This window comes from Callorhinchus milii, unplaced genomic scaffold (assembly GCF_018977255.1).
Source record: "Callorhinchus milii isolate IMCB2004 unplaced genomic scaffold, IMCB_Cmil_1.0 Scaffold1, whole genome shotgun sequence".
NCBI classification, from domain to species: Eukaryota; Metazoa; Chordata; class Chondrichthyes; order Chimaeriformes; family Callorhinchidae; genus Callorhinchus; species Callorhinchus milii.
The window spans coordinates 53669399-53691212 of record NW_024704742.1 but is presented as its reverse complement, the minus strand read 5'-3'; the positions used below and the strand labels follow the sequence as shown (position 1 = coordinate 53691212).

At 39.3% G+C, this 21814-nt stretch overlaps 1 protein-coding gene across 1 annotated transcript in view; it reads left to right on the top strand.

Moving 5' to 3' along the window:
- Window positions 1-21814, top strand: part of LOC103178185 (zeta-sarcoglycan) — a 396797-nt gene that overhangs the window by 354524 nt on the left and 20459 nt on the right. Inside the window, exons 5-6 of the mRNA XM_042342121.1 lie at window positions 3527-3649; window positions 21188-21260. Of these exons, the coding sequence (XP_042198055.1) occupies window positions 3527-3649; window positions 21188-21260 (196 nt within the window). The remainder of the gene's footprint in view (window positions 1-3526; window positions 3650-21187; window positions 21261-21814) is intronic.

The window sequence follows — 21814 nt, the reverse complement described above, 5'->3', positions numbered from 1 at the left end:
CTTTAAAGGAATACATTAGAACTGGGCCTTTGTTGATCAGAACATTACCTCCATCTATGATTGTCAGACTGGCTTCATTATTCAAATATTGTGTTTTCCCACTGTTGCTGTGTACGCCCATGAGTATTGGATGCACATTTCTAATTTTCCACTAATTAACTAAATCATTTCTAAATTATCTGCATGTCTCATCAGCATACATTAATTCATAGAGCTGTACATGATCAGATCCCAGTCTTGATACCAATGATACTCAGAACTGAAGTTACCAATTTTTAAATATTCTCCACTTATGTCAACTGAAGACTTGATAGAGGTGACCATATTCATTGCACTTCTTAATATTCTTTTTTTGAAGCAACTATCTGAATCCCTTTTAAACATAATAATACTTGCATTTGATTTAGGGCCTCATCATTCTGGCAAGATGTCTCAAAATGCTTCACAGGATTTCACTGTAAAGTATAGTGACTGTATTTTCCAGGCAAATGCAGCAGCAAATTTGTGTACAGCAGTGTCCCATGAAGTAAGTGATCAATTATATTTGGACACCACGAGAAACTAACTTTTTTTTGAATAGTGCAGTGGGATCTTTAACCTTGGGACCTTGCTTTAATGTCTCATTCGAACGACAGCACCTCCAAAACTACAGTGCTCATCCAGCACTGCTCTGGAATCCAGAATTCCACATTTCAATCACCCTCTTTAAAGAAACGTTTTCTAATCTCACTTTTCTAAACATAAATTTGTCCCTTCTTTTTACTGTGGAAATAATTTATTACTATTTATCATATCATAACCCTTTATAAGATGTTACCCATTAAACTTCTCAGATACATAGTGAAAAAGCTCAAAGTTCTCAAATCTCTTTATAACTGAAGCCCTTCATCCCTGGTATCATCTTAAAGAGTCAACATTGAAACTATTATATTTATTTACTTCAATTGATTTAGGGTAACCCTGGTCATCAAGCAAAATGTAACAAAATAATGTGCTGCTTAACTCTTTACACGTTAGCCTGGCTCATTTGGTAGCTTATGTGATATCACTTCTTAGACAGAACTCTGTGCATTCAAGCTCCACGTTGCAACCTTGAACTCAGTCTAGGCTGATACTCTAATGCAGCATTTGAGGAATTTCAAATGAAATGTTAAACTAGGGCCCCTTCTGTCTGTTGTGTTGAAGGTCCCATGGTCATATTTACAAAGAGAAGGGAAGTTATCCCAGTGCCTTGGCCGACAATCCCTCCCAGATAAAAAAAATTGGACATTTACTTTATGTTTATTTGTTGTACATTGCTGTACATAAATTGGCTGCTGGATTTGCCTACAAAAATTACAGTCATTACAGTTTATAGTAAATCCTGTGAAGCATTTTGAGACATTCTGATGTAAAAGGCACTTTATAAAATCCAAGGATTATTATTTTTTGTTATAAAGTACGTAACTTCTAAATCAATCTCTTTTTTAAAAAAAGGTTTTCTGGATCTGACGGCATTCGTAGAACTATTTCAGGGAAAATCATTTTGATCCAGTTTCAAGTTTTTAATGATTCAAAGAGAAGAAAAACAGAGTAATTTATTTCATCTCATGGATGTCTGAATGGATCTGAATGATAACCCAAGCCATCTAATAGGAAACTCTTTATGGTGCATTAAATAATAGAAATGTGAGGAAATGGAGGCAGTAGGACCTGTCACTGCTACAGTGGGATTTTACAGATGGCCAAAGTACAGCAGCAAAATAACAGCTTAAAAAATAGAATGCCTATACTTCATAAACGTTTGTTAAAGTTTAACTTTTGAGTTATCAAAGCTGTTTTTTGTCTCAGTGTTATCCAAGATACAAATAAGTTGCAGAATAGAAAAAAGAACAGATATACTTCATCTGTTACGTTCAACTGTAGCAGAAAGATCTATGAAACAAATGAACACTGGGTTCACTATTACCTTATTATTTCACATCATGTCAGGATCATATCATTTGCATGGTGATTTTAAAGAGAGGCATTTATGAATTCTCTTGTCTGGCTCGCGCGAGCGCCTCCACACCTCAGGCATTGGCAGCATCAGCATCCACGGTTGCACACTCCACCTCACCAAGCCAGTCAGGAACCTGGGCGTCTTGTTCGACCCTCAACTGTCCTTTCTCCCCCATATCCATGCCATAATCCCGTTCTGCCTTCACCCACCTCCACAACATTGCCCGACTTTGCCATTGCCTCACCCCTCAGGCCACCAAAACCCTCATACACGCATTCATCATCTCAAGGCTCGACTACGGAAACTCCCTCCTTGTCGGCCTCCCCATCTCTTCCCTCCACAAGCTGCAGATCATCTAGAACTCTGCAGCTCATGTCCACTCCCGCTCGAGGCTCCGTGACCCCATCACCCCCACCCTCGCCCGGCTCCACTGGCTCCCCATCCCTCAGAGGATAGAATTCAAAATCCTGGTCCTCACTTTCAAGGCCCTCCATGGCCTTGCCCCCTCCTACCTCTCTGACCTGCTGACCCCCTATCAACCTGTCCGCTCCCTCTGCTCAGCAGGCTCCAGGCTGCTCCAGGTCTCCCGCCTGACCCACCCTACCATCAGGGGTGGGCTTTCAGCCTCTCTGCCCCCAGTCTTGTTCAACAATATTGTATTTGTCTGTCTTTTCATCAATATGGTGGGTTGTGGCTTTTGTTATTGTCTGTGAATTTTCTTTGTAGCATTTAACCTGTTTCCTTAACAGTATATATCTAATGTAAGAGTACCGTCAGTAAATACCAAAATACAATTTGTACTTAAACTGGGAATCTCGACTAGGATTGCTCAGTGAGTGTTGTGCCAGTTATTATCAAACATTTATTAAATACTGTACATTCCATAGCAAATTTAAATCTGTTTTTCAACTATGCTAACCTTTTCTCTGTACTTTTCCTCTAAAGTTGCTGACTCTTATTAAGTGTGGTTTAACAAGGAAACTTTTTGTAACTCACCCATGTGGCTATTCAGTCGAATCATTGAATGTCAGCAGGCGTCACAACTGAACCCAATCGTGTTCTCCTTCGGTAGCATATACATCGTACATTTTCTTTAAAGGCAACTGGCTACTGATCTGGAGCAGAGATCCTAGCAGATTTATTTTCCTCTCTATAGCTATAGCTCATTGTAGCTGTAAGTGAACCTGTCCTGCTGCCCTAACTAAGTTTAGATAACTCTGCAGAAATCAACGGGTTGAAGCTGAGGCCTACATAATTTATATTGTTCAAGATCACACAGTGGATATAGCACTGGGAAACTCACTGAGAAGTTATTGAACTACTAGTAAATTGGCCAGGTTGGTCAATAGGGATGAGGGCTTACCTGGGAACAAAGGACTATAGGAACAAGTTATTAAATACAAATAATACTTATTGAACTTGTATTAAACTATACTTACAGAAACAGAAATGTGATTTATTTTATGGAGTCAAGAACTTTAAAAGGTATATGATTTTATTTCATGTCAGGCATTTGTGAATTAAAGGTGTTTTCATTTCTGCTAGGTTCACATGCAGTGGAGGCTCAGGGCAGAAGGTTTGAAATAAAAACAGAAGATGGCAAGAAGGTGCTGTTTTCTGCAGATGAAAATGAAATCAGTATTGGTGTTGAAAAGCTACGAGTGACAGGTAACGCACATTCAACTCAATAAACCATTTTTTTCTTTCTTATTGATCTATTTGTCTTTTACCAAATCCCTCATTAAATATTAAACGCTTGTTCAAGTTGCTGTTGAAGTAAGCCTAATGCTGTGTTGCCAAGTTTCATGAATAGTGATAGAGCACTAGATTTGGATTACATTACTGAGAAATTTAATTTTGGACTTGTCTTTATTGTATATGCCTTTGCACAGAAATCTTGAAAGTGTTTATAATCTGTTTTGTCAAATTTTGAAAGAATAAACAAATAATTGCATTTCTAATTAGTGGAAACATCTTTTGTTAGCAAATTTGTATTGAAATAAATGCTATAAAATCCATACAGGGTGCTTTATAACAATCCACAGCTGTTAAATAATAATAATAATAATAATCCTTGCATTTGATATCAGGCCATATCAAGTCTTTGAGACATCAGAATACATTAAGTGAATTGACTGTATATTATGTGGCTGAAATGCGGCAGCCAATTGTGCACAGCAATGTCCAACAAACCGTCGTTAGATTTAGTGACCAAATTATTTTTTTTGAAGGGATTATTACCCCTGGAAAAGTGATCCACCATTCGACTAACAACCGGGTTCCTACTTACTGCTAGGTAAACAGAGGCGTGTGGAGAAAGGAAACTTGCCTAACGTTTCGCTCTGCTGGGAATCGAAGCCAGATCCTCTCACTTGCGAGGCGAGTGTTCTAACCGATATACTACAGGACTCCACAATGAAAGTTATAGTACTGAAAGTTATGAGAGAGATATTAAATACATAAAAGCTGGCCTATGACAGATCCTGGCAAGGAATATATTTGATTATTTGTAAATAAAAACAATTTGAATGGCTTGAAATTATTTCATGTTGGGCTGATCAGCCATATTCAAGTGACGCACAATGGTGGCAAATCTAGATTGAGTCTGTACCATTGTAGCTATTTACTAACTTTGGTCAAGCTGAGGTCTTTTGTCTTGAGCGTGGATGACTTAGAGGGGCCTTATAGAGGTATATCAAATTTTAATGAGATTGAAAAGGTAAACTCAGATCAATACTTTAGGATGTATCAATACAGTAGAACAAGAGGACTTAGGTTCAGAGTTGTAAAGGGCAATTTCAGGACAGATACCAGGAAGGTTTAAGTGCTCCGAGGTATTACTCCGTGTGAAGGGTGCTATATAAATGCAAGTTTTTATTGTTTTTCTTTATGGTGATGAAAGACTGGAACAGATTGCCAGGAAAGGCAGTAGAGGCCAAGATGCTGGACTCATTTCAAAAACAGCTTGATGCTGTGATGGGGGTGACAGTGGGGTGGGTGTTCTAGTGGGATACGATCAGATTGGCGAAAGGGCCTGCTTCATCCAGATCAATCTTGTGATTTTCAGTTTCAGTGCATTATTGCAACCTATCTGTGACTGATTTTGCTATATGTTCCATGTACCTTTAAATCTAGTGTATTCACCTTTATTGCTCTTTCATTTATATTATACCTTATTGACACTGAGTGCTGGGAGGGGTGAAAATGAGATCTGTCATAACAGATTCAATGTATCACACTGAATCTATCAAAAAAAAACTTTTTTCACTTTAACTTAGCAAAGAAACATTCTTCTTTCAACTAAACTATTCATTAATTAAAAACTAGCACAAAATTCGTCATAAACTCTTCACTAAATGAGTTCTGACCATTTCCCCCCTCCTTGCTCCCTCCCTTCCCTCCCCTCACCCTGACCATTTCCCCCCTCCTCGCTCCCTCCCTCCCCTCACCCTGACCATTTCCCCCCTGCTCGGGTCATGACCCAACTGTGCAGCGCCTTGGGACGTCCTCCTGACGTGAAAGGCGCTTTATAAATGGAATCTTGTTGTTGTTGTTGTTGTTGTTCTCTAACTCCCTGCTAACAGTCCAAAATGAACACAATTGATTTCTGAAACGTCATGCTAACTCCAATAGAGTCTCAGTAGAGCCACAGAAAATATTTTTTAAATAGAAAGCTGACACTGTGGTTACACAGCACCACAGGGTATCTCACTTGTTTCTACTGTTTACTTCATTACACTGTGCAGGACTATTCTGACCTTACTTACTGTGGTTCGCATGCACTTTGTAGAGCTACTTAAATAGTGCCACCTGCTGGTACCTTTGAGGAAACAAGGACAACACTGAAAAATACCATTGGCTCAATTTAATTCTCAGATTGTCAACCCATTTCATAGTTTGTGCCAAAGGTTGATATTGGTGGTCACTGAGCTTTATTCTAACTGTTTTGTGCATTTGTGGCATGAGTACTATATTTGTTTTTGCTTGAATGTAAAAATGCATTTCATATCTACTTCCTATCCTATTGTTTTGGGCAATCTGTAGCTGTGTAAACAGTGTCACAAGGTATTATTTGATTTGTGATTTGATATTGGCAGGCAGGTATTAGAGGCACCAGGACACTTATATTGTACAGCAGCTTTGGGATCTATTGATGGAAACTAGTATCCAAAGAAAAATGAAAATCTATGAGCAGCAATAACACAAGATACGTTTCAGAATCATTGTTGTACCAATTACTGTAGAGAAGTAAGAAATCTGTGAAGTAATTTGAGACATTGTAATAATGTGATAAGGCACAATATCAAATGCAAGGACTATTATCATTAGTATTAATACCGTCTTTCAATTTCAAAGTCAATCCAATCAAAGTAGCAATCAATTAACATGTTTACTAATTGCCCTTTATTTTCATTTCACTGACTATTCTCTTTCTGCTTTAATATTGATTGAATTTCTTAGCTTGGTATTTAGCATCTCAATTGAGTGACATAGAATTCGCCTTTAATCTTCTATGAAAATGAAGGGCAAACTACATTTTCCCCCTTTAAATGCTAGGACCACTTATTATCATATCCTGGCCATCCAATTCCTGAGATAAAGTTGATTATTCATTTCATGGCTGTTTGTGGGACCCTGCTGTGCACAAATTGGTTGTTGTGTTTCCCTACAAATGCACAATTATTACAGTAAATCTTGTGAATCTTGTAAAACTTTACAGTAAATCTTGTGAAGAGATTGGAGATGGCTTGACAATGTGGTATGGGACATCATCAAATGCAAGGATTATTATATTGTTATTCCTTATGAAGGAGTAAGATGCTAATTGTTTCCTAAAACTGATTCACATGAGCATATCTGAATACTACTTTACTGAAAGGATTCATGTCCTTATTCATCTGCCAACTACCTCACTCTCTCTACAAATACCACCCAAACTCTTACATTACTTTGCTCTTTTATCCAATCCTAGTATTTCCTTCAACATGATATCATCTTTTTCATGATCTCCACTATTAAACTTCTAACCTCACTCATATACCACGTTCACATCTATATATTATCAATAATCTTTCTCTTCCCAAACAACAATTTTGAAGATTGAATGAGGAGGCAACATGTTTGACATTATGGTTGTTCACATCAGTGCACCAAGTATTATGCTGGTCTGTGCTGTTGGAAGCTCATCTTAGTGGCATGATCTATGGCTCTTCTTGGTTGTGTCCTTTTGGCTTTGGCTTGTAATATTAGATTGGAGAACAGGTGATGATGGAAGCAAAGAGCAATGTGGACACATTTTCTTTCCAACCTGGTCTTGATGAAATACTGGTATGTCTGCATGCTCCTTCGATCAGCTTTGGAACTAGAGCTGGTATTTCTTCAAAGCTAACTGTAAACAATCTCAAATGGCTCCAGTAGTAAAACTTGGTTTAAAAAGCAACACATGAAAATCTAACCATTGATTATCATATGTTGCACTCCTTTCCATCTTATAATAATAAAATAATAATAATCCTTGCATTTGATATAGCGCTTTTCACATCTTCTGGACATCTCAAAGCGCTTCATAGAATATACTGTAAAATGAATTGACTGTAATATTTGTGGGCAAAATGCGGCAGCTAATTGCGCACAGCAGTGTCCCACAAACAGTCGTGGATTGAAGTGACCAATTTATTATTTTTTTTTCTTGAGGGATTATAATCAGGCGTGTGGAATAAGGAAACTTGCCCAAGGTTTCGCCCTGCCGGGAATCGAACCCGGGTCTCTTGCTTGCGAGGCGAGCGCTCTACATTTTTTACATCGACACAGAAATGTCTACTGGTCACCCTGTATCTGAGGATGCGTGAAATATACGGAATTAAGCCTGAGGTATAAAATCCTTTTATTTAAGTCAAAGTCCCAAGTCCAATATTACTGCTACATTTAAATCTCTATAAAACTGGATAGTTACAACAATGCAATCATTTATGGAATCCAAAATAATTTGGGGAGTCATTAATGAGCTGAATTGCCTCTTTCTCTTGCTCTGCTCACAACCTCTTCAGTTGCCTATTGCATCAACTTCTCATTCATAATACTGTAAATCAAACTGAGGCAGCTATTCCTAGATACACAAATGTAAGAAGTTATACTCTGCTAGTTGGAAAAAAAGGGGTATTGAGAATAACATGCACTGTTCTGTAAGTTCTCACGCACTCTGTCATGCAAGAGTTCCACATTTTCTGAGGCGTAACATCCTGGGACGATGTAAATGTACATAGTCCCAGGATTTAAAGTACCCTATCACATCAAAACATCTCAAAATACTCCACAAGAAATAGTTGTCAAGTAATAGTATCAGTGAATCTCTATTTGCAAAACAGCCAGTCAGGACCTTGATTCAACATCTCATTTGAACAATGGAATATACTGTAATGCAGCACTCTGCATGTTTAAGCATAGTTTAAATCCTTTTATGTAACTTGAAACCACTATCTTTCATCCAAAGGTCAGATGAAGAAAACCTTTGGCCCATTTGATCTTATCCTAACAAAATATAGGTGTGGATGTTAATGATTGGTATAAAAACATAGGAACAGGAGTAGGCTATTCAGTCCTTTGAGCCTGTTCCGCTATTTAATTAGATCATGGCTGATCTGTACCTCAATTAATCCTTTCAATTCCAATTTCCTGCTTTCTCCCCATGTCCCTTAATACCCTGACCTACCAAAAATCTATCAACCTCACTCTTGAAGGTGTGAATAGATCCAGCATTTTGGGGGAGAAAATTCAAGATTTATACCACCCTTTTAGTGAAAAAATGCTTCCTGGTTTCACTCTTAAATGGCTTGGTTCTAATTTTAAGCCTATGCCTCTTTTTTGGATTCCCCCACCAGAGCAAATAGCTTCTCTGATTCTACCGTATCAAATCCCTTTGCCATCTTAAACACCTCAATCAAATCGCCCCTCAACCTTTTAAACTCAAGGGAATACAATTCAAGTTTACGCAGCCTTTCCTCGTAACTTAACCCTTTTATGCCTGGTAACATTCGGTGAACCTGAGCTGCACCCTCTCCAGGGCCAATGTATCGTTCCTGAGGTGTGGTGCCCAAAACTGAACACAGTACTCCAGATGGATTCTGACTAACGCTCTATAAAGCTGAAGCATCATTTCTTCCCAGCAATTATCAATAAGCTCACATTGTTTCACAGAGTGTCTTTGAGCTGCTGGATAGACTCACATAGAAATGTTCAGCTCAGTAGAAGGTCATTTGGCCTATGATCCCTGGGTGCATATGCTGAATGTATAGCAGCAAAGGAAGAGTCAGGGAACAGGTAACCTTCCTGAATAATAATATTAATAATCCTTGCATTTGATATAGCTTCTTACCACGTCATTGAGTCATCTCAAAGCTCTTCATGACTGGGACATTAAACGTACATTAAACATTAAAAGTCCACAGTTACAACACATTACAGTAAAATCAAAGTGTTTCACAAGATTTAATGTAAAGTGCACTGACTGTGGATGTTTTTGCTGAATGGCAGCCATGTTGAGCTCAGCAAAGATGAATGACCAATTTTATTTTGGGGGGAGATTCCTAGTTAGGGCACCAGAGGAAAAAAATTACTTTTCAAACAGTGTCATTGAATCGTTATCGTCCACCTGAACGGCTGGCAGTACCTCAGTTTAACGTCTCCTCTGAAGGACGTCACCTCCAGCAATGCATCTCACCCACAGCTCTACATCAGCATAGTCCTCTTTGACGTAAACGTTTGGAGCAGAGTTCCCACATGTTGATAAGAATTCTGACTAGATTTCTTACTTAGGAATCACAAAAAAAACACATATTGGGCCCCTTTTAGCTCACTATGTATAATTTAATAATTGGGCAAAATAAAAAGTCAAATTGAAAATTGTGGCTCCAATACAGTTTAGTGTTAAAAAAGTAAATTAATTTCCTTAATGTCTCTGGGTTCAAAGAAAGTGTATCATTGCTCAAGCCACTTTCTTCCAAATGACTTTGGGTTTCACCAACCCTTACAGTACAGTGGAATCATTGTCATCCAACCAGAGCTTATTCCATTTATCTCTGTCACCGTGAAGCTATGGAAGCAGAGATTTGGTGAGGTCCATGGCTCTCCTTGCTGTCACTGCAAGACAAAAATTCAAATTATCATAAGAAAAAAAGGGACACAAAATGATAAATTAGTGCAGATGAAAAGAGGAAAAGTGTGGTATTTGAAGAAAGAAAGCAGCTGTATCCTAGTGGAATACAGAACACAATTGATACAATCATCAGCAGAGGTCATTCTGGCTTTCATTTTTAATCATATTTATATTTTTAAAAATCTTATTGTGTCATGTTCCATCCCGTTGTCAACCAACATTCATTAGTAGAAAATAATTGTGCTGCACTGCCATTAGTTTTTAATTGAGCAAGTTATATTACAATATATTTCCATGTTTAATGAATAAGCAATATAAATAGTAAAAGCTGTGTCAAGCATTCTAAATTTATTTTGTTCATGTTATTCTGCAGAATTTGGGAATTATGCAAATTCTAGTGGATCTTCTGCCTAAGATTAGTGCTACGCTATTGCAGGCTCACCTCTTGATGGCTTTGAATCCTATTTTCATTAGTTTAATCTCACATTGCCCAACGAATGTGGAGTCTGCAGACTCTGTTGTACATTTTTAATCATTTTTTTTTACCAGTGCTTTTGACATGATGAATTGCACTGCTGACTCCTTATTTTCCAAATACAGGGCATAATGTGTTATAAGGTGTACCAGTTTAGCACAGGTCTGTGTGGAGTGCAAAATGTGGACTCTTGCTACACAGGAGCCAGAGTACATGTGTCACAGTACATGTTTGATATCTTTTAATACACAGTAGGTCAGATTCAAGCAATATTTAAGTCGGTTCTGTTGGTTTTATGGTTTTATGCTCTTCCTCTTCCCCCTCCCGGTTCAGTCTGGCATCGTGATCACTAGCACTGCAGAACATGTCACAAAGTCGCATGACATGAGAAGAGCCAGTGTTTAGCTCTGCTCATGGCCTTGATGCCAAATTTTTTTTGCATTAACTTCTTCATTGGATGCAGAGATCCATTTGAGGAATATATATGGTGGAGTCCTGTAGCTCAGTGGTTAGAGCACTCGCTTTGCAAGCGAGAGACCTGAGTTCAATTCCAGGCAGGGCGAAACCTTGGGCAAGTTTCCTTACTCCACACGCCTAATAATAATCCCTCCAAAACCAAAAACTATAATAAATTGGTCATTTTCCATCTACGACTGTTTGTGGGACATTGCTGTGCGCAATTGGCTGCCGCGTTCGCCCACAACTATACAGTCAATTCACTTTACAGTGTGTTCTGTAAAGCGCTTTGGGACGTCCTCCCGACGTGAAAAGTGCTGTATCAAATGCAAGGATTATTATTATTTTTATATACTTTTTTATGGTCACTATTAAGAATTTCTTCATTTTTTGGAAAACATAAGAGGCCCAAAATTCTACCTTGTTTTAGCCTGAAAACAACAATACAAAACAATTTACATAAATATGACACCTTTTACGTCATGAAGATGTCTTAAAGTGCTCGACCTTTTAAAACAAAGATCATTTTGTGTCAACATTTAAGATGTGGTGTTTACAATTTTTAAATTCATTCTTATTTTGGAAACTGAATTTAAGAATTTCCACTAGTCTGCATATATTTTTTAAATTTTTTAAAACAAAGTGATTTTACAGGCTTAGATGAGGAGGGATTTAGGCCTAGAGTGGATTGAAACAGCAAATTGCTGTCTTTTTATTGTGTCACCAACTTCAGTTCAAGCTGTTTAAGATCCCCCAGCTTCACGTGCAGGTTTCAGTGCATAGAAACAACGGCAGATGTTAAATGATTAGGGTGCCAATAAACAATAGTTAAATACGCACACACGTGTTTAAAAAGTCATAAATGTGCTGGAGTAATAAATTGAGAACTTGGACCAAATCACGTCCTAATGATAAGGATTACTACTTTGAATAGCATGGAAGATTAAGGATACGTCCAGAGTCTTGAGGAGTTGAGGCAAGTTTCCTTGGAGCATGGATAGTGGAGATGGGATCTGCTGGAATCCGAGAAATACATGAGGAGTTCTTGTATTCAGAAGCAGAGGGAAGGAATAAAAGAATAGGATTCAAATACTGTATATTGCTCTGGTGGGGTAGTCAATGCTAGAAACTGCACAATTGGCTTGATGGATGGCCATCTTCTGCAGTATGAACTTTCCATGATTAACTTATTCCTAGTGCGATAGTAAATGGCATTCCTCACAAGAGCTTTAGGGTAACTTGTGTGGAAAAAGCATTAACAATACTAAATGCATGTCATACATTCAAAATTATGTAGTTACACCATCTCCTATGACCTCTGCTCTGAAACAATCTACGGTTAAGGCCACAGTCTTTCAGTGGTGACATACATGGGTTTCCTTGCATGGGTTGACAGCAAGGCACCAGTAATGCTACCACTGGCCTGAGGGTCACTTGTTCAACTCCTAAATTAAATTTTAATTGCACCCTAATTTATGGATCCTAAGAAGATAATTGTGTTTCCTGTCAATCTGTTGATATTGTACTTTTTAAAAAATAAACAAGAAAGATATGGTGTTTACTACTAACTTCCATTTACATTTAATTCCCTCCACAGCTTTGCCTTACCCTACCTCTATGATCTCCTACGACTCTACCAATCCCTTCATTCATCGGGCACTGGCCTGCTTCATGTACGTTGTCTTGTCGCCAGATGGGCTTTCAGTTGTCTTGCCCCCATTCTCTAGAAATCCATCCCAAAGTCACCTCCAACTTGCTTATTCCCTGTGAAGTCCTGTAGCTCAGTGGTTAGAGCACTCGCCTTGCAAGGTTCAATTCCAGGCAGGGTGAAACGTTTCCTTGTTCCACACGCCTAATAATAATCCCTCCAAAACAAAACAATAATAAATTGGTCATTTTCAATCCATGATTGTTTGTGGGACACTGCTGTGCGCAATTGGCTGCCCCGTTTCGCCTACAAATATGGTCAATTCACTTTACAGTCTATTCTGTGAAGCGCTTTGAAACGTCTAGAAGACGTGAAAAGCGCTATATCAAATGCAAGGATTATTATTATTATAACAACATTAAAATACAAGAATAAAATTAAAGCCTACCCCAAGACATACTTCTTTAGACCACACGTTCAGTCATCTTTCACCCACCCTCTTCAGCTTCTGCGAACCCCCCACCCTTCCCTGGCCTGGCTCAGATGCCCAGCCTGCTCTGTAAAGCATTTTGAAACATCCTCCTGAGATAAAAGGCATTATATACATGTAAATTGCATTTCAATATACAATTGAAATCTATGAATAACACAAGAAGGGTTAATATAGAAAATAACAAGATGGTTGAAAAAATATCTAATGTGTTATGTCTACATGACTCGAGAACTATCCTTGTGGTGCAGTACCCAAACAGCTTTGGGTGAAATCTGGCTCGTTGAGTACATGTTAAATGATTGGTCTGTGAAATTGGCTACCAATTTAAAATTACATAATAAAACAATGCTGTGTTTTAAAGCAGCTTTTGAAGGCTTCAAGCATCCAAACTGGAGCATGACGAGTGACTTGATTGTACTTGACTGGATATGCCCCTTGATCGGAAGGGTCTTTAAGCATATCCCAAAGTGGATCATTGGAATGACCAAATATTCAATAATTTAATGTATTTCTGAAGGAAGAGAGGTTGAAAACAGTTTTTTTTTTATCCTTCTGTAGACTGCCAAGCTTTCTTTGGTGTAAGACCATTGCCATAAAATTTGAGACAATGCTGAATTTGGGAAAATTTGAACTTAATTTGAAATTTTTCTGCAGTTCTTTTTAAGAAATTGGTAAAATAGGCTTCTAAACTAAGGCAGAATTCAAGATTTGTTTTTGCATTTCTGCAATTTCACAATCAAAAATAGTTTCAAGGTTCAGACGTGAGAAAATTCATGTCTAATTTCAGAAACTGTTTCTGCATTTATCAGCCTAGCGCAGTGGTAGCACTCTCACCTCTGAGTCAGAAGGTTGTGGTTTCAAGCTTAACGTTGGGATTCACAGTCTAAACTGACACTCCAATGCAGTGCTGGTGGTGTGTTGCATTGTCGGAGATGCCGTCCTTCGGGTGAGATATTAATCCGAGGTCCTGTCTGCCTGTTCAGGTGGACTCTAAAGATCCCATGGCAGTATAAGAAAAGAGAAGTGAGTTTCTCCTGGTCTCCTGGCCAACAATCCCCCAAATAAAATTGGTCATGCACCCCATGATTGTTTATGGGAGATTGCTTTGCACAACTGACTGGTGCGAGTCACTACATAAAATACCCAGTCAATCCACTTTACAGTTTGTCCTGTGCAGCACTTTGAGACATCTCAATGACATCATAAAGCACTATATCAAATGCAAGGATTATTATTTTGATTACCACATAGCCGGCTATTGAAAGCACTAATGAGGAAGCTTCCCACTGCTTTTCCAGGATTAACAGGAGCTGAGCAGGAAGAATCCCTGCCTTAGTGACATGTCTGTCTGTCCAAATCCTGCTGATGAGTCAATTAATCACTCAGAATTGTGGAATTTTTAAAAATTTGATCTTAATTTGTGAGACCGTCACAGAGTTCCTCTTCTGCATGCTTTGTAGTTACTTGGAAACAGAGAAAAACAGGAGAGTGACACCAGTGACATTTGGTGTCTGCTCATTACTTGCACCTCAGAGCTGTATCTACAATGCATCGCCTGATATTAGTAATTAGAACTGCCTTGCTGTGAGGAGCAGTGTTAACAGGCAGCTTCTTTATTTATCACAAGCTGTACTTAGTTTCAGCTTAAGTTGTGGTGTGTGAATACCTATGGAAGTTGCAGATACTCAACCTTCCCTTCACCCCAATTCATTGTTTGTTCAATCTCAAATTCTTTTTTGTGATTGATAGTAATTATTTCATTCTCCAGAGCCTAGGTTTGATGGCTCTGTTACTGAGGGCAGATATCAATCTATTTCCTTGGAATCCTTAAAAAAGACCCAGGTATCTTGGGGAGGACAAGTTTGCAGGGCTCTGGAGAGCGGGGGAGTGGGATTGTATTGGATTTTTTCAAAGAGCTAGCACAGACACGATGGGACGAATGGCCTCCTTCTGTGCTGTATAATTCTATGATAATCTGTTGTTCACAGTCTGATTAATACACGTTTGTCTTGGAGCAAATTGTTTTGACTTATGCTTAAATTCTCCAGCTATATTTAAATCTGCACTCAAATTTGCATAGGGATTATGCATTATGGCAGATACATCAGAAAGGAGAGAAATGAAGATCTATGTTATAAATACCTATGAGATAAATAATTAGACACAGAGAGCGGTTAGAGGCTTCAAATGAGAGAAAGATCAACTATCAGATGTTAAGCCTATTTATAGTTTCTTGCAAGCATTTCCTTACCTGGCACCCATCAGAGCTTTAATAGAAGAAGTTCAGAGCACAATCTTTGATGTCCCATTCAAAGCAACACACTTTCTTGATGATATCGTATGGTCCCATTGGTTTTAATGGAGAAAAGCTGCAGGTAGAATTCCCCTGTGAATAATTTATAGGAGAAAAAAAAATAAGCTGCATCAATATGAACTAAAAAAGATTCAAAATATGTTTGGCTATCAGTAATATATTGTGGAATTAAAAGTGCCCCTCTAATCGTAGTTTGCTGGTTGATGAAATATGGGGACTTGGGACAGTAACTGTAATGTTGCAGACTGTATCGGTAATTATAAGCTGCACGATGATTTCCATTTGAACCTTGATCTTAATCATATCAGTTATAATGCTGTGAGTTTTTCTTTCTGAAATACTCAGGCTTGCAGCTCTACTAAGAGCTAGCAATATAATTGTCATCAGGGTTTCATGTAGGAGGAAGAGATATAACCCACATATGTGTATTATATTGATACGAAAGAGCTGTCTACTTTAAAAGGGAAAAATAAGTTTGTTCTTTTTGAATGTGGAAATCATTGTGTGGCTTATAACTGCAGATACAATACACAGACATTACAAGTACTGTCCCAAGTCCCAATATTTCATAAATAATAGTGCATCATCTTAATGTCGCTGTGTTTATCTTAGTTGAATAACACTTTAATTAGTTTTATGTACAATTGTAGGGTAGTGATAAATAAGCCCCTGTGATCAATAATTTACAATAACCTAGCAATATTGGATGTTTTTCCCATTTAAAATAATGCTTTTTTTCATATCAAGAAAAAAAGGTTAGTCAAAGGTAGGGTGGGGCCAATTAAGGACCAAGGGGGAAATATTATTGTGAAGGCAGAGGGCATGGCTGATGTACTGAATGAGTACTTTGCATCTGTCTTCACAAAGGAGGTGGATGCACCAAATGCCACAGTATTGGAGGAGAGGGTAGAGGACATGGATAGGATAAGTATAAACAGAGAGGAAATACTGAAAAGGTTGACTGGGCTGAAGGTAGATAAGTCGTCCGGTCCGGACAGGATGCAGCCAAGGTTACTATAGGAGGCAAGGGTACAAATAATTGGAGGCGTTGGCTACAATTTTTTCAATCTTCGTTGGACACAGGGATGGTGCCGCAGGACTGGAGAGTGGCCAACGTGACTCCCCTGTACAAAAAGGGACAGAAGGACAAAACTGAGAACTACAGGCCAGTCAGCCCAACATCAGTAGTGGGGAAACTCCTGGACACTATAATCCGGGACAGAATAAATCTTCACTTAGAAGAATATGGGTTAATTAGGGACAGCCAACACAGATTTGTTAAAGGCAAATCTTGTCGAACAAATCTAATAGAATTTTTGGATGAGGTAACAGAGAGGGTGGATAAAAGTAGTGCAGTTGATGTAGTTTATATGGACTTTCAAAAGGCATTTGACAACAACAACAACAACAACAAGATTCCATTTATTGAGCGCCTTTCACGTCGGGAGGACATCCCAAGGCGCTGTACAGTTGGGTCGGGACCCGAGCAGGGGGGAAATGGTCAGGGTGAGGGGAGGGAAGGGAGGGAGCGAGGAGGGGGGAAATGGTCAGGGTGAGGGGAGGGAAGGGAGGGAGCGAGGAGGGGGTAGAGAGTCGAGAGGGGAGCTGAAGGTACGGTCAAAGAGAAAGGTCTTGAGACCGGCCTTGAAGGAGGAAAGGGAGGAGGCGGCGAAGGCACTGGGGGATAGAGTTCCAGAGCCTCGGGGCTGAGAGGCTGAAGGCCCGGCCACCAATGATAGGGCGGTTGGAGCGGGGGATGTGGAGCAGACCGGAGCCAGAGGAATGGAGGGTACGGGCAGGTAGGTAGGGGGATAGTAGGTCGGAGAGGTAGGAGGGATCAAGGCCGTGAATGGCCTTGTAGGTGAGGGTGAGGATCTTGAATTCGATCCTCTGGGGGATGGGGAGCCAGTGGAGGCGAGCGAGGGTGGGAGTGATGTGGTCCCGAAGCCTGGTGCGGGACAGTACACGAGCTGCAGAGTTCTGAATGACCTGCAGCTTGTGGAGGGAGGTGCCGGAAAGGCCAGCGAGGAGAGAGTTCCCATAGTCCAGCCTTGAAAGTGCCACATGAAAGATGTGTAACAAAGATAGAAGCTCATGGTATAAAAGGGACAGTGGCAGCATGGATCCAGAACTGGCTGGGAGACAGAAAGCAGAGAGTTGTGGTGAACGGCTGCTTTTCTGACTGGAAGGAAGTGTACAGTGGCGTCCCCCAGGGATCGGTATGAGGACCACTGCTCTTCTTAATATACATAAATGACCTGGACTTGGGTATAGCAAGTACCATTTCGAAGTTTGCGGACGACAGAAAGTTAGGTAGGGTGATAAACAGTGAGAAGGATAGTTGCCAACTGCAGGAAGACATAGACAGAATGGTAAAATGGGCAGACACATGGCAGATGAATTTCAATGTGGAGAAATGTGAGGTAATGCACTTTGGAAGAAAGAATGAGGGCAGGCAATATAGGCTGGTAATACAATCTTAAGGGGAGGTGAAAGAACAGAGCGACCTGGGGGTGCAGGTAAATGAATCCTTGAAGGTGGCAGGACAGATAGATAAAGCTGTAAAAAGGGCATATGGGATTCTAGGCTTTATAAATAGGGGTATAGAGTACAAGAGTCAGGAGGTTATGATTAACATATATAAAACACTGGTTAGGCCTCAGTTAGAATATTGGGCCCAATTCTGGGTACCACACTATAGGAAGGATCTTAGAGCATTGGAAAGGGTGCAGAGGAGATTTACAAGGATGGTACCAGGAATGAGGGATCTTCATTATGAGAAAAGGTTGGAGAGACTAGGATTATTCTTATTGGAGCAGAGAAGGTTACGAGGAGACCTAATAGAGGTCTTCAAAATCATGTGGGGATTTGATAGATTAGAAAAGGAAAAACTGTTTCGACTGGTGGGTGTGTCGGTGACTCGACGTCACAGATTCAAAATAGTATCTAAAAGAAGCAGAGGGGAGGTGAGAAGAAATGTTTTCACGCAGCGAGTTGTTTGAATCTGGAACGCATTGCCTGAAAGGGTGGTCGAGGTCATTTTGATAACTACTTTTAAAAACGTGGTGGACCGGTATTTGAGAAGGACGTGTTTGCAGGGTTATGGGGAAAGGGCTGCGGAGTGGGATTGACATTACATTGCTCTTTTGAAAGAGCCGGCACAGACTCGATGGGCCGAATGGCTTCTCTTTGTGCTGTACAATTCTATGATTCTATGATTCTTAAGAAGGAAAAAAGCTTAAAAGCTGACACTGACCAATATTCCTTCAAAAATATTCAACTTAATAATTGAATGTGAACTTTGATCAAGCCTCAATTTATTTTATTTGTGAATTTATTACATTCTCCACTTAAAATAAATTCAACAACAACAACTTGCATCTATACAGTGACGGATTCTGACACCAGGCCAGGGGGAGAAGGAGGGGTGAGGTCACCATAAGCACGGTCAAAAATGAAGTTTGTAGGTGGGATTTGAAGGTGGGGAGGGAGGGGGCAAGGCAGAGGGATTGAGGGAGAGAGTTCCAGAGTTTTGGGGCGTAGTAGCACAGCCACCGATGGTGGAGCAGAGGGAACGAGGGACAAACAGGAGGCTAGAGCCAGCCGAGCAGAGCCAGGTATTAGGGGAGTGGGGGGTAAGCAGATCGGATAGGTAGAGAGGTGCGAGGGCATAAAGGGATTTGAAAATGAGTGAGAAGATCTTAAAATTGATCCATTCGGTGATTGGGAGCCAGTGGAACCTGGCAAGGATTGGTGTGATGGGGATGTGGGGTTTTGTACGGTTGAGTATCTGGGAGATGGAGTTTTGGATTTATTGAATTTTGTGTATAGTGGATCTGAAGAGATCAGCGAGGAGGGCATTGGAATAGTCCAGCGGGGAAGTGACAAAAGGAGTGGATGAGGGCTTCAGCTGCATTGGCCGTGAGATACGAACAGAGGCGGGCAATGTGTTAGAGGTGGAAAAAAGCGATCCTGGTCAGGGAACGATGTGGAAAGCTGTGGATTCTAGTGAGAAGATGAATTGTCCTGTATACATTCTTCTCTATTCCTAGAAATCGTGCTCTTCCCCGATTAATGAGATTCCTTCTCTCACACTCATAGAGGTGCTCTTCTCTCATTAGACAGATTTCTTTACTTCACTTGCAATCATGCTCTTCTTTCATCAGTCAGATTTGAAAAGATGAATGATTTGCTATTCCTGTTCTTTTCCCTCCTCTCCAAAAGGAACATCTTTCTGTGGAAAATCACTTTAAGGAGAAAGTTAAAATGGAAATCTTGTGTAGTTTCTAACTGCAGATACAGTGCACAAAGTTACAGTTACTGCCCCAAGTCCAAATAGTTCATACATAATTGTTTTAGAGCTGATGTTGCTGTATTTGTCTTGGTTGAATATCATGCTTAAGTAGCTGTGTACTGTGTACAACACTTTAACACTGCCAAAACAGCTTAGACTTGAGTGTAGTTGGAATGAAAGTTCTCCCAGAAATCTTTTTTCTTAAATTTTGTTTGTCCAATTATTTTATTTTATTTTTTTCCCCAATTACATGTTTTTTGACTCTAGGTCTGACCTGTCCTCTTCCCTAACTACCAGTAGAAGGTGCTGAAGAGGGACAAGGAGCAGGAACCCTATCTGATTTTTCCTTCCCTAATCCTGGGAAGGACAGAGCCAATTTAACATCCCCATTCGACCGGCAACTTCGATATGGACCAGGATTCGAACCAATAATCTCCAGTCAATAAGAGTAAACTCTATCCATTTTGCTGTTCCCCTTTCATTATCCTCTCAATCACACACCAACAGCAATGGCATTTTCTGTAAAGAAATACTTCACAGACTCCAATTAACATGTTTTGTGTGGTCATTTATACTTATTTCCTAAATCCAGATTTGTATAATTATTGTATTAATTTTAGGACAACAAATACGGAAAACTTCAAATCGCAAATGACTGCAATAATTGGTTTGTATTTTAAGAAAAGTTACTGTATGCTATGAAAAATATTATTTGCTGCTTCATGTAAATTATGTCTCATCACTTTGGCAAATTATCGAAGTGCATTCAATCATACTGTCTGGAACAGCAAAATGCCAGACTTGAGTCTGACTCATTTGTGGCAGATGATTCAGTAATGTTGCAGAATCTTTTGCAAAGAAATAAAACTGAAGACTTTAATAGATGATTTTATATTCATGAATAAATATTGTAATATCAGCCTCCTTATGAACAAATCAGATGAGTTCAGTAAGTTCTAGTATACATGTTTATGTTGCTATTCAACAACCTTTGGATGAGATGTTAAACCAGTCTGTGCCTGTTCAGGTGGACATTTGAGATCCTATGTCATTATTCAAAAAGGGAAGGGAGTTTGTCCCAATATCCTGGCCAAAAATCCTCTCCAAAAAAATAGTCATTCACTTTATCGTCGGATGCAGTAAATTGCTGTACCCGAATTGGTTGCCACCTTTGCCTACAAATACAGTGACCATACTTTACAATAAAATCCCGTGGAGTGCTTTGAGATATTTCAACAATATGCTAAAGCTGTGTTATCAAATGCAAGGATTATTATTACTACATTATCGTTGTTCCTGACATTAATTCTATTTTATTCTTAATCGCAAGGATATTGTTCACAAATTATAGTTATGCTTATGTTTCTCCCACAGGTCCAGAAGGTGCAGTATTTGAACAGTCAGTGGAAACACCACATGTCAGAGCTCAACCCTCACAAGAACTCAAGTTAGTGTCATAGGCATTTTCAGCAGTTTTGACCAGACCAGTTTACATTTTTATGTGACACCTAGATCATTCAAAGACTTCTCAGACTGGCCATTTGGATCAATTTGGACTTTGTCAAAACTTGGAATTCTCTGATTTTAAAGTTTAAATTTCACACTTCAATGTGTGAGAGGAAACATTCTCTCAAATTTTGTTTATTAAGGATTTGGGTTATTTGGTTATTAAGGATTCAGACTCCAACTGCTATTATTTTTGCAAAAATCCCTCTCCAGCTATTAAAACTAGATTGGTAGGGTTTCTACATATACCCACCATTAAATTAACATAGGGTCAGTATTGCATTCAGTGGCCCTGAAACACTGAGCTCTGAGGTGGCAAAATCAATGGTGACCATATCATTGTTTTGGGCCAAACAATTGTGACAAAATTAAGTATTTACCCCCAACACAGTTAATCGTTAAAGACTGATTGATAATTAAATAGTGGTTTGGATTGACATTTCTGGTGAAGTGATGATTATCACATTGTATATTATACATTTTACCCCCTTTTTA